A 14,033-nucleotide genomic window follows, 5' to 3' on the forward strand; every position below is an offset into this window, starting at 1 on the left:
ACACCTCACTTCTCTCCCTTTCGTCTGGGCCCCCGGCCTCCAGTGTGTGATGGGGCAAGTCACTCAATCTTTGTGTGCTAGATTCTGCCTCTCCAAGTCAGGAAGTTGACAAGGATTTCACCTTGGGAACTTTCGGGACTTGCCTGAGTAGATGCATGTAATGTTCTGAATGCAGAGTTTTTCCCCTCACCTGAAGTTTGCAGCTTGAGCTGAGAGAGCCATGGTGTCTCTGGACCCTCACAGCCCCTTCTTGGTCCTTCTCCAGATCTCCCAGAAATCTTCATTGTGTGGATCTCATCACATTTTACCCCAGGTTCATGGCAGAAGTTGTTCATCTTGGAGTGTTTGATCGCTCCGGTGAGCTTTGCCTCAGAGTAAGAATTGTTCTTCCCTTGCGCCTTCGGTGTTTCTTTTCTGCATTGCACCCGAGGTCAATCAGTGTCTTTGATATCTTCCATGCGATGAGCAAACTCTAGTCTGGGTTCATGAACCTCGATGTAGGACCTGTTCAGAAATGATGTTGCTTCGATTTTAGATTGAAAGTGCAAGTGAGGAGCTGGAGCGATAGTACAGCGAGGAGGATGTTTGCCTTGCATGCAGCTGAGCCAGTTTTGATCCCTGGCTTCCCATATGGTCCTCTGAGCACTGCCAGGAGTAATTCCTCAGTGCAGAGCCAGGAGTAACTCCTGAGCATCACCAGGTGGACCCCCCCCCAAAAAAAAGCAAAAATAAATAAATATTTAATAAAATGCAAGTGAATTTTTAGAAACCAAATACAGTTTTGTGATTATTCCCAGTTTTTGTTTTTATTCTTTTGGAGACTCATAAGGAATGCAAGCTCAGAAAGCCTTATTTTTCCAAAGCAGAGGTCAGAGATTTATAACCTGCTGCTTTTATGAACTTCTCTCTAGGATATTAAAACATTCTGTAAATATAAATATATGTATATATGCGCACACATATACACAGGACTTACATTTCATACATTTTAATGCAATCCTTGTTTTTTTTAATATTCCTATCAAGTTAAAGCAATGATGATATAGCAGTATGCGTGACAGTTTATAAATTAAACTCAGTTGTTATTGAAGTCTCTCTTTCTTCAGATACCTAAATGACTTCAGTATAATATAATGGATTGAGGAGAAAAACAACTTACAGATACAATTTGTAACATTTATTACACCTTTTACATGTAAAATTGAATTCAGTGGAAACATTTTATGACAACATTTATAGAGATAAATTGACTGGAAATTAGTTACCAGTCTTTCTGGACATCATAGTAGTGAATGACAGCTTCTGTCAGCCTCTGTGTCCACATTTCTGAGCATCTGTGTCCACATTTCTGAGCATTTCTGTGTCCACATTTTGAGCCTGGGTGCATATCCCTATTAACATTAATGCTTTACAGAAAAACTTGGTAGCTGGTCAGCCATTAATACCGATTCTGGCACAATCTGCCTGAATCTTTCTGAGATCAAGCCTATTGAATTGTCCTAACGGTCTGTGAAATGTTCCTTGTGAGTAAAGCAGCTGTGTGACTCTTTCAGTCAACTTTTGAACACCAAAGGTTATTGCCATAGTATTCTAATTGCTCCATAAAAGTTAACACTTGCTGATTGAATGGAAATTTCTAGAATTAGAGAAGCACAGACTCAGATCAGACCTTCATTTTTAATTGTAAATGTTAGAATTTAGCAAATACTGACAGGATAGCATCTCATTCATGGGCTCAAACAGGAAATGATAACAACTTTCTGTGATTGCTATAAAATTAAAATGAGTAGGTCCTAATCTCTAAATTATTTAAAAATTTAAGGAAAAAATGCTACATTGGTGTCTTTTGGGGAGACACACCCAAAGGTGCTCAGGGCTTACTCCTAGCTCTTACTCAGGGATCATTTCTGTGGGGCTCTGGGGACCCTTTGGTGTGCCAGAGATTGGACTTGAGATGGTCTTGCAAGGCAAGTGCCTTACCCACTATATTATCTCTCTGGCTTAATTTTGTCATTTCTAATCTCAATTTTAAGTGAAGTATGATATCAAAGGAGCTGAAAGTCATTAATTCAATCTGACAACCCTTCCTCAGGTCTAAGGAGACTCCCCAGGAACCCTGAAATAAGCAAATAAAGGTTTATTCCTAGTCTGGACCCTGAATCTCATTTCGTATTTTGCTTCTTACTTTCTGTCGTTCTTTCAGAACGCTATGTAAGAGTGGACAGAGCATACAGAGCACACTCTACGTGTGTCCATGATCTTTTTGCTGCTCCTTCAAAGTCACATGTGAACTTGAATGGCACCTCTGGGGCAGGCGAAGGGGCGGGATTATGCTGGTCACTTCCTGTGCCTGAGCACTGTTTACCGAGTTCTCCCCCCTCTCCTCCTACACCCCAAGCACACCACCACCGCTGAAGAGGCACTCTGCCAGCTGACAGATGCAGTCCCTCATGACTGCTAAGACTTTTCCTCTGTGCCTTCTGTTTCCAGAGCCAAACTTCGTGTCGTCGTATGATATTGGGAATTTCACTTACTTCTTCTTCCGAGAAAACGCCGTGGAGCACGACTGTGGGAAGACCGTGTTCTCCAGAGCCGCCCGGGTCTGCAAGAACGACATCGGCGGGCGCTTCCTGCTGGAGGACACGTGGACTACCTTCATGAAGGCCAGGCTGAACTGCTCCCGCCCGGGGGAGCTGCCCTTCTACTACCACGAGCTGCAGGGCACCTTCTTCCTGCCCGAGCTCGACCTCATCTACGGCATCTTCACTACCAACGTGTACGTACCTGGAAACCGTGGCTGCCCTCCGCGTCCCCACCTTCCTTGTCTACCAGCCTCTTCCTCTCTCACCCCAGAGGTTGCCAAGGGACCCGAAAGGAAATGGCTCTCATGTTCCTGGGCTAACAGACCAAAGAGCCTTTGAGAGTGAACTCAGTGTAACTCAAAGATGAGGGGTGGTTTCTGAATCGGTTGTGGGGAGAAAGTGGCTAATCCCCCAAACTTGTGATCTCTCCTTCTAGTAGCCATAAGGGATGCTTGGACTGAACGTTTCTTTCTTCCCGATTCATCATCATTTTCTGGGCACTTTCTGAAATGCTGGTTTATATTTTCCGTGTCCCATTTTCCTCTATATATAGAGTCATGTGTTTGTGCCTAGCGAATACTGAGTATTCTAAGAAGTCTTACCTTTGGAATCACCTGATTCTCGTCTCACCTCCCCACGCGTAGCTGAGCGCACCTTCTCACGCCCCAAACTGCATGTTAAGCCATCATTCAAGATGATGGGGTTTTGAAAACTGTAGCGCTGTATCAGTGTCATCCCGGTGTTCATCAGTTTACTCAAGTGGGCGCCAGTAACATCTCTATTCGTCCCAGCCCTGAGATATTAGCAGCCTCTCCTTACTCTTTCCCAATGATTGGAGGCTCTTACAGGGTCAGGGAAATGAGACCTGTTATAATTACTGGTTTTGGCATATCGAATATGCCACAGGGAGCTTGCCAGGCTCTGCCCTTGTGGGCAGGATACTCTCGACTCCCAGTAGCTTGCCGGGCACTCTGAGAACTTGTGAACTTGAATGGCACCTCTGGGGGAGGTGAAGGGGCGGGATTATGCTGGTCACTTCCTGTTACTGAGCACTGTGTACTGAGTTCTCCCCTCTCTCCTCTTACACCTCAAGCACACCACCAGCACCGAAGAGGCACTCATATATATATATATATGTATATATATATATATACATACATATTTCTCTCTATGATCTGTTGCCTACTGTCTGAACTCCATCAAATATGGTGTGGTAATTATGAACAATGGATAGGAAATGTCGTGATCCTGCAGTCCAGAAAGTGACCTGGAGCATGGCGGCTGTTGGGTAGTGGGAGTCGGCTTCTGGGGCTGGGTCCCTGGGGCAGGGAGGACTCTTGACTGACCCCTCTGGAGCACCCTGAGTGGAAACAGCCTGGTGTGGAGTCCAGATTTTGAAAACAATCTGTAAAAACAAAAATAAATTGTTGTTTTTTTTTGGTGGGAGTGTGATAAGGATGCGATTCGTAGCTTCAGAAATGACACTCGTAGGCTGGGTAATGCAGTTTCCTGATCTCCTGTTCATGCTGATGGATATCTCCAGGCCTCACACTTACACCCCTGGGTGATGTGCTCTGTTAAGATTCAACACAACCACACCCGCCCACAGACTCCTCATCCCATGGAGACTGAGGCCTCAGCTCTCCACGTCTCAGCAGTTGTGGAGCCAAGCTGCCTGCGTAAGGTGGATTTCAGAGGAATTGTTCTGTAAATCTCTAATGGGGGACACCTAATCCTTTAGGCAAAAGCTATTATCTTTTAGTGTTTTTAGGTGCATGACTCAGGCCTAGAAGGGTTGGAGGCATCACTCTGTGGGGTAGGCTGACTGTGTCTTCTGGTTTGTCTGGGGATATTTATTTAGTTTTTGGTTTGGGAGCCATACCTGGCAATTCTCAGGTGTTATTCTTGACTCTACACTCAGAACTCTGATGGAGCTTGGGAGACCATGTGCAATGCTGGGGATCACACTTGAGTCAGCCACCTGTAAGGCAAGCATCTTACTGCGGTACTTTCACTCCAGCCCCTGGTCCTGGTTTTAGTTTCGAGGACAACCCTGTCACTGGGAAAACCTCAACATCTGGTCTCTTGGCCTCACTTGGTGCTTGCCGTGCCTCAGAGATGCTCCTGAATGGTATATCTGCGAGCCACTTTATCTGCATCTTCTTTTCCTGTAAATCTTTCCTTTCTGCTCTTTTTACCACTTAAGTGTGCAATTTGCTTCATAATAATGTCTACCCCAGAAGGAGTCTTGTTCTTGACATGAAAAATCAGGCTAAAATGGATAGCTCCCCACCTGCCCCCACCACCCTGGCCATCTTTATTGTTGTATATTTGGTTTCCAACCCCAGAGGTTATTTTCCCTCCTTGATACTTTCCTTTTAAAGAATCAATTTATAGCTTCTGAAGTTGATTTGCTTTCCAGAATGTTGCTTAAGAAATAGTGTAGGCTGCACAAGATGAATGTTCAGTTGCTCAGCTGACATCAATTTGTACACAATGGGAGCTTGGCTTACTTTAGCTCTTCATTCTCCCGGTGATAGTACCACTTTTCAAAGCTACAGCAGGACCGTGTTTGAGCAGTTCCAAGATGATGACTGGTCAAATTAGATACTCGAAAAAATTAGTTTCGGGCTAGAGCCGACCTTTTGTTTAATGTAATAAATGCATTGGAAGACACCCAGCATGTACGTCTACACTGGATGAGATGCAGTTACTCTCTCTCTCTCGCTTTCTCTCCAGATTCTTCTCACCAGCTCTTGAAAATACATTTTTCAAACACAGCTACTTTTGAACCCACAGTGATTCTCTGTGCAAATAAGGTGATGTGTCCCAGGTGCTTTGCCAAGGGCTCACACCTTCACTTCTCCTACACCTTCACTTCTCACCCTTTCACTTCTCTTCACACCTTCCCTTCTTCTCACACTTTTGCTTCTCACACTTTCACGTTGTCACACCTTCACTTCCCTCCACAACTTCACTTCCCTCTACACCTTCACTTCTCACACTTTCACTTCTCTCCACACCTTTACTTCCCTCTACCCTTTCACTTCTCACACCATCACATCTCCCCACACCTTCACTTCTCACCCTTTCACTTTCCTCCACACCTTCACTCCTCATGCTTTCGCTTCTCTCCACACCTTCTCCTCTCTCCACACTTTCACTTCTCTCCACACCTTCACATCTCCTCACACTTTCACTTCTCCTCACACCTTCACTTCTCCCCACACCTTTATTTGTCTTCACACCACGCTTTCACAGAAAAATCAGAATCTTGCCTTTTGCAGCCAGAGTGCCTAGGAATGAAACAAGCTTCCCTGTGGAGTGACTGGCCAGTGACGTTACCTCTCTGTGCCGCATTTTCCTGTTCAGTGAGTTTCCCCTCACCTTCTACAGATCTGGCGAGTTGGAATTTGGAAAGCCTTTAGCCTGGCACCCAATATCTATTCAATATTAGTCCCATCCATAAACCAAGTATGAGGGAGCTGTATTCGTCTAGAAATTTCTGTGACTTTTTCTTTGAAGAAAACATTGATCAGTGAGCTTGGTTATTGGCTAGGAGCATTACCATGAAACACCAGCTCTGAGCTCTAAAGGCAAAATGTGTGGTTAGTAAAGAGTGTGCTGTTTTTATCCTGGTGAAAAGGGCCCAAGTTTCTAAGAATCTTGATAAGAAAACTCCAAGGCACGGGGCCTAAGCAGAAGTATAGCAGGTAGGATGCTTGCGTTGCATGCAGTCAACCCGGGTTAGATCCCTGGCACCCGAGATGGTCCCCTAGTCCCACCAGGAGTAAGATCTGAGCATCACGGGGTGTGGCACCCAAACCAAAGCCAAAACAAACAAAAGACTCTCTAAGACACTTGAATTCTGTATTTTTTTTTAATTAGTGAAACACCACGAGGTACAGTTATAGACTTACAAATTTTGGTGCTTGGGTTTCAGTTATACAATGATCAAGTACCCATCCCTCCACCAACGCCCGTCATCCACCATCACAGGTCCCAGCATCCCTCCCACCCCCCATCCCCTCCATCCCACTCTGCCTCTGTGGCTGGGCATTCCCTTTTGTTCTCTCTCTCTCTCCTTTTGGGTTCTGTGGTTTGCAAGAGAGGCATTGAGTGGCAATCATGTTTGGTCTATCGGTTAGCATGCGGTACTTATATGGCAGTACGTGCAGAATTCTGTCTTTAGAATTCATGATTTTCTTTATGAATCAGGGTTCTGCCAAATCTCTCTTATCCTCTGACCCTTCAGATTAAAAGTATGTTTTCATGAGTCAGAAAGAGCGGGATAGACACAGAAAGATTGCATTCATCTGGGGAACATAAAGCAACAAAACGGGAGACTAACACCCAGGAAGGGCTCAGATTAGTACCAGGAATTTTGCTCCATTACTTGAAGGCCAGCCACATGTGCTAGGTGAGAAGGAAGCTCAGATAGAGAAGAGAGCACCAAATAAAGGGTGTTGTGAAGACCCTCCCAGGGTGGGAGAGACATGCTAAAAGTGGTCTATAGACCAAACATGACTGCCACTTAATGCCTCTCTGGCAAAACACAGTACCCAAAAGAAGAGAGAGAGAACAGGGAGGAATGCCCTGCCACAGCGGCAGGGTGGGACGGGGGGGGGGGGGGGAGGATGGGGGGTCGGAGGGATGATAGGACCCGTGGTGGGGGAGGATGGGCACTGGTGGAGGGATGGGTACTTGATCATTGTATAACTGAAACCCAAGCACAAAAATTTGTGAGTCTATAAGTATACTTCATGGTGTTTCACTAATAAAAAATAAATGATAAAAAAAAAAGAAAAAAAGAAATTATAGGAAATAAAAGAAAATGGAAATTCATTTTCATTAAAAAAAATAAATAAATAAAATTTAAAAAAAAAGTATGTTTTCAACTCGTGTGTGTGTGTGTGTGTGTGTGTGAGAGAGAGAGAGAGAGAGAGAGAGAGAGCGAGAAGGCTTCTCTAACAAGCACTTTTGCAGCATATTTACAGTAGTTTTTTTTTTAATTATGAAAGATCACAACTATCTGGGGATCATGAAAAAGGGCATTTGGCTACCGTTAATGTAGCCAGAGGGACAGGTGAGAGGGCCAAGTTTTTCCTGCTGAGTTTAGAAGTGTGACATGCAGCTCTAGAATCTCTGTCACCCTGTTCCGGCTGAGTGAGTTAATCTTCCCCCTCTGGATTACAAGTTGTAACTGCCGAATAGCCATGTTTCTCCACTTAAGTATTTCTTCTCCACACGAGCCTCAGGGAACACAGTCCCTTGGGAGGTTCACAGAGAAATTCTCTTCATAGAGAATGTCTGTCTGTCTTCCTATCTCTCCGTTTCTCTCTCTCTCCCTCCTTTCCTCCCTCCCCTCTGTCCCGGTCCCTGAGGCATTTGCAAGCTGGAATCTGTGTCTGTCTGTGATCTTCTAGAAGGTTCTACAAAGCCCAAGTTTGTAGAAGTTGGGGGTCACGGTGGTGCTCTCTGACCCTCTGCCTCTTCTTTCCCTCCTCAGGAACAGCATTGCCGCCTCAGCAGTATGTGTCTTCAACCTGAGCGCCATCTCTCAGGCCTTCAATGGACCCTTCAAGTACCAGGAAAACTCACGCTCTGCCTGGTTGCCATACCCCAACCCCAACCCCAACTTCCAGGTGAGTTCAGGAAATCGTGAATCCAGCAGGTCAGGTCTCTAGAAGGATGCCACAGAGCTGGCATGGACAGGCTGGGACAAACTGGGAGAATCACAGGCCCCTGGGAGCCCTCATCCCATGGAGACGGGGCGCAGGCCAACCTCAGGGGCTCACGCAGGCAGGCTTAGGTCTTCACTCAGTGGAGGCTCCTGGCCTTGCGAAGCACCCTCTGTCCACTCTTCCCCCAGAGACTGGACTGCTAAGTCCTACCTACTGTGACAGGCAGGGCTAGTCGCCCCCGGAACCTTTGCTGGCCCCCAAACCAAGGGCCTGTTGAACATTGCGCTCCTGAACGGCGTTTTGTGCCGGGAGCTAGGAGCTGATCAGACAGTGCTTGTGTCTACTTGGGAATGTGGCAAGATTTCCTGCTGAGGTGAGGGGTGCGTTGGCGCTGCTGGGGAGATGGAACAGATGGTGCCACTCACTCCTACATCATGGAGTGGGAGGCCTGGCAGCTCGCGGGGGCTCCATGCGCCATCTGCTCCCTCTGCACCTGCTTGGAAGCAACTCAGTCCAGAGAGATGAAGCCGGTGACTCCCGTTTGGTTGCTCAGCCAATGCACACTCATTTCTTCGTGGTTTTTTTTTTTTTTTGACTTTTTCCTTTTTGAGTCATACCCAGCGATGCTCAGGGGTTACTCTGCTCAGGGGTTACTCTTGGCTGAGTACTCAAGAATTACCTCCGGCAGTGCTCAGGGAACCATATGGGATGCTGGGAATCAAACCTGGGTTGGCCGCCTGCAAGGCAAACGTCCTGCCTGCTGTGCTATCACTCCAGCCCCCAAGGCACTCATTTCTCACAGTGCTTCCATGAACCTTCTGTAGAAGGTTCCTTCACATCGTTATTTCTGGCTTCCTCACTCTAGTGTAGTTGCCAAGTGCTTGCCGTGTCTATCCCTTGTGGACTCTCCTCAGCGAGCATCAGACTCCCCTCATAGAACCTCATTTAGCCTGAGGTAACTTCTCAGAGGTTCCCTCTACAGACAGAAACACAGTGAGGATACAGCACAGGAATGGGGGTAGACGAATGGCCAGTTCCATTGGCAGGCTTGGTTTGGGGATCCATGGGACCCCCACTCATCCTTGGAACCACCATCTTCTACGTCGTCAATGGTGGTCTAAACTTTAGTACTGCCAACTCACAGACACTTTGCTGATGCTCTCTGCACACATCAGTTCTGTGTGGGCTGGACCATGTTGGCGAGCACCTTACCATAAAGGGAGCAGAGAGGCCAGCAGGGGCACACAGCAGTCCTGGTCGGCCGGGGATCCCAGCTCTGCTATTCAGACACCAAGCCCCGACCTCTCTGTGGCATATGGTTCTCGTCTGATGGTGACCTGGATTCTGCAGCCAGCCTCCATATTATTAACCATCCTGGCATATGCCACCCTTGCCCTTGGAGAACACTGGAAAATAAAAAATTTTATTGTATTCCACTTTACTTGCACTTTTCCAGGGACTGTTCAAGTATAATCATTTGAAGAGCAAGTTCGTGTTTATTTTTTATTTATTTTTTTCGTTTTCTGTTTTGCAAGAGCTGGAACTGTGAGTGACATCCTGGGTTTCCATGTCCTCCTAACTGTTTTCATGGAACCACGTGTGTGTGTGTGTGTGTGTGTGTGTGTGTGTGTGTGTGTATGTATGTTTGGCTGCACATTTTCTTCAGTGAAATAAGGAAGTAAGATCCTCATGAAGGGGAACATTTTAGGGATGAGTTTTGGTCGTGCTGATGGATGCTCTTTGTTTACTGGGCGTTCTCTTTGATGATGATGATTGGGGGTTGAGGGGTCACAGGTTCTATAAACGCTTTGTGTACTTTGCTACATTTCTCCCCTCTCAGCAACTTGGGGAGGTTGGCGTCATTATCCTCACTCTATAAGTCAGGAAACCAAGTGATAAGATTAATATTTATTATCTCAGCCCTGCCACAAAGAAAGGTCAGCAGAGGAGAAAGAAATTGATTATGCAGGTCGGGCTCACTGGCAGTGTGTGGCAAGCCCGGAATGGCGGTTGCTCCTCTGCTAATTCCAGGCCTCGTGGAAGTACACAAGGGGTATTGACTAAACACTTGCCTGGCCCCTTGGTCCAGCTCTGCATCTAAATCTTGACCCTGTCTCTGAATGTTGGGGCACTAAACTGGGAACTAACTGCTTGAGGAATCTTCCTGGGAATTTCTGGAGCTTAAGAAAATGAACAAAGATTCTTAATAGGTACATAACTATTTAATCAATTCATTACTTTTCATGGTGTCAATGGAAGGTGCCGTGTCTTTCTGATGCATCAGTGAGTTGAGCTCACTGCCCAACTCTAGCACAATGTCACTGTCTCAGCACACTGCATTCATTCTAAGTGTCCCGAGTTTGTATGCCCCACCAGCATCAGCCTCAGCCTCCCCTCTCCCTTCCCTGGACCCTAGGCCCCAGCAGTTTCCTCTCCTTCCAGGCCAACTCCTTCATTCATACATCATGGGACGGGACAGCAATGGGTGCTCCTCACCTCCTACTTGAGCATCAGTGCTCGGGTCCTTTATCATTTTTTCATTTCCAGCTATTTTTAGCACAAACATCTTCACCATGACTTAATAGACTCTGTCAGATGACACCGCCTCTGGGCAGTGGCTACCGTGCACACCTTCTGCCGGGTTGTGTCCATCATACACAGGTCTGCTAATTTCCTGTGCTTGGAACTTGGATATGTGTGACAGGGTGGGGCCCGCCCTCTGGGGGAGGTCGCAGGGCCTTCGGGAAGTGGCCACCACTGCACAGGGAGCTTGCTTAGCTGAGATTGTCTTGAGAAGAATTCAAGAACTGGGGTGAACTGAAGCTCCAGATGATGGCAGTTCTTTCGTAGGCTGCAGTACGAACAGGAACTGCATGTCTTCTTTGGGTTTGCTGTGCCTGAGAGCTCCACTACACGGCCTCCTAATGGAATAGTTTGGAGCCTTTCCAGACTGGCACATAACGGAAGTTTATTTTCATGCAGGATCCCTCCAGCAGATGCATGTATGTGTGTGTGTGTGTGTGTGTGTGTGTATGTGTGTGTGTGTATGTGCAGTCACCTGTAGGGCAGAGCGGTTAGAAGTTTTCCCTTTTTGTGTATCTCCTGATCATTCATATATGATTGGGCACTTCCTAAAGAAAAGTAGCCATAAAGTAGAGAACTAGAAAGGAGAGGAGGATGGCGCATGATTTTTCAAGGTTGAATGCAGTCTCAAATCACGATTGAAGATGATCCCTGCAGAAACAGAGTGGGCCAGGCCAGGAGAAGATGGGAGTGGGCATTGGGTCAGTGACTGAGGGAACTGGAGAGTATGGTGCTGGAAGACCTTATGCACGAAGATTAAATGGAAATGAAAGCAACATAAACTATTATTTTCATGAGCTGTCACTCAGGTGACATCCCATTAGAGGCTCTGGTCCCCCCATACCATCCAGACTCAGGAAAACATCAGGCACTAACAACGGTTGTCCTGAGCAGAGATCTAGCTGGGGTGACACGGGGTGCAATTTTCTGTCATGAATTTGCATCTGTAGCTGTTGCTGCTGCTGCTGCTCAAGATACCGGGGCCAGAATAGCCGCCAAAGCCCTAAGCGGGAGGAAGGAGATGAGGAGGTTAAAGGGAGGAGCAGGGAAAGGATGTGGCTGCCACATGCATGTTTGTGGGGGAATGGAATGAAGGAAACCTCAGTGTCAGGGCCCCTGGCGCTGGGCTAAGTGATTGGATCTCTGATTCAAGGCCAGCGACAGGACCAGATGGACTTGTCCTTGAAACAACCAAATGAACCCAAGGCAAAGATTGTGTTAAAAACTTCCACAGTTATTTACTGGATCACTTTCGGAGTTGTTAGCACGACAGCCGGCCTGGGTTGTCGCCAAGAGGGGGTGATGACTGTGGGTTTTACTGCTTTTTATTGTTTTCCTCTTGTACCAAGTCCCCAGAGTGTCGCACAGACACTGCTGGAGCCCAGCAGCTGAGGCAGGACTGGAGGATTTGCAGCCCATTAGAGGGCTAGGTGGGTTACTTACAAGCCAATAAATAAGCATTGTAAATTTAAGTGGCTTTCCAAATATTTGAAGAAGAATCCTTAGGTGGCTTATTCATTAGAGGCTGACAGGGAAAGCAAGGCAGGGTGTCACTCCCCAGCTGGTTGGAAGAGTTCTCCCACGCGGTCCTGAGGCACGGGTGCTCCCCACATCCCAGCAGTTCAGCTCCATTTCCTCCCCGGGGGAGGAGCAGACCACCCAGCCTGAGGCTGGGCATCCTGAGGTCCTGACCTCTGGGTTGTCCCTTGGAGAGTCACCCCAGAGCCCCTTTCTTCTGGTTGGATGAATCTGCTAGAGCAAATTTGCTGAATTTGCTGGTTCACGGAACTCCACGTATCATCTTGCTGCAAAAGACTTCAGAAATGGGGATGGAGTGATAGCACAGCGGATAAGGTGTTTGCCGTACACACGGTCAACCTGGGTTCGATTCCCAGCATCTCCAGGAGTAACTTCTGAGTGTGTGAGTCAAGAGTAAGCCCTGAGCATCGCTGAGTGTGACCCAAACAGATAGAAAAAAACTTCAGCTCAGGTCCAGGCGGATGGAGAAGCTTGCAAGGGCATGAGTAGGGAAGGGGCCAGGAACTCCGTGCCCCTCTGAGCTCCCCCTGCCCTCTGCCTCCATGTGACACCCTCTATGGGGCACCTCTCTGGAGGTTTGATTATATAAACAGTTGAAACTTTGGTCAACGATCATTCATCCAGAGGTCGGGGGAGGGGGGGAGAGATAGTTCTAGGCCCCCTGGTCGTGTGGTCAGTTCTCTAGGTATTTCTAGGAGTCTAGTAGTAACAACAGTCACATTGCCAGCTCTCATTGCCTCAGACATCTCAAAGGTTTTAGGAGCCTGTCCTCGGGAAAGAGGGCAAAGCAACACTTCTATGGCAAATCGCAGCATCACACCGGCAGCTTCGGTGCATGCAGTGCCTGAGGTGTAAGGTCTAGGCATTGGATCCACAAGTGTTGGGGAGTGGTCCTGCTCTTGCTCCAACCTACTCAGGCTTCCTGAGCATCCCCAGAAAATCTGGTAATCTCTGCTGATTGTCAAGAACCCAGAAAGGGGATCTGGAGCAATAGTACAGTGGGCAGGGTGTTTGCCTTGCACACGGTCAGCCTGGGTTCTATTCCCAGCATCCCATTTGGTCCCCGAGCACTGCCAGGAGTAATTCCTGAGTGCACAGCCAGGAGTAACCCCTGTGCATCGCCAGGTATGACCCCAAAATTAAAAAAATAAAAAACAAACCCAGAGAGGGTCTCAGTTTCATTTTGTTTCCTGAATTGGGAGATAGACGCTTTCAATCACACATGGGTATTCAGGAATCACTCCTGGTAGGGTTTTGGGAACCATATTTGGCTGGAACCCATGTCAGCTACATGCAAGGCCAGCAGTTAACCCCTGTACTATCTCTCCAGCCCGTATCCTGATTTTGTTGATGTCAATATTTTCAAAACTTTGCAGATTTGCTGGCCTTCACTCAGCATGCAGAGAGCTAATTGCCAACTGGACTTAAATACTGGCCGTAGGTTTCAGCCGCTGAACACAAAGTTGCTCTCAGAGCTAGAATTCACTTGGACAGATGCAGAGCAAGTCCAGTAGCATGAGCCGAGCATTTCCTCAGGCTGAGAGCCAGCGTGCCTGATCTGGTATGGGTGTGACTGTGAAACATGGTCATCGTGAAGTTCAGCCCCTCAGACTCCAGGGACAGCTACTTCTGTATCCACTCATTG

At 47.3% G+C, this 14,033-nt stretch overlaps 1 protein-coding gene across 1 annotated transcript in view; it reads left to right on the forward strand.

Moving 5' to 3' along the window:
• SEMA5A (semaphorin 5A) overlaps positions 1–14,033 on the forward strand; it is a 302,092-nt gene that overhangs the window by 166,402 nt on the left and 121,657 nt on the right. Inside the window, exons 7-8 of the mRNA XM_056109051.1 lie at positions 2,491–2,776; positions 8,092–8,227. Coding sequence (XP_055965026.1) covers positions 2,491–2,776; positions 8,092–8,227 — 422 coding nt within the window. The remainder of the gene's footprint in view (positions 1–2,490; positions 2,777–8,091; positions 8,228–14,033) is intronic.

Source organism: Sorex fumeus, unplaced genomic scaffold (assembly GCF_029834395.1).
Source record: "Sorex fumeus unplaced genomic scaffold, SorFum_2.1 ptg000264l, whole genome shotgun sequence".
Classification (NCBI taxonomy): Eukaryota; Metazoa; Chordata; class Mammalia; order Eulipotyphla; family Soricidae; genus Sorex; species Sorex fumeus.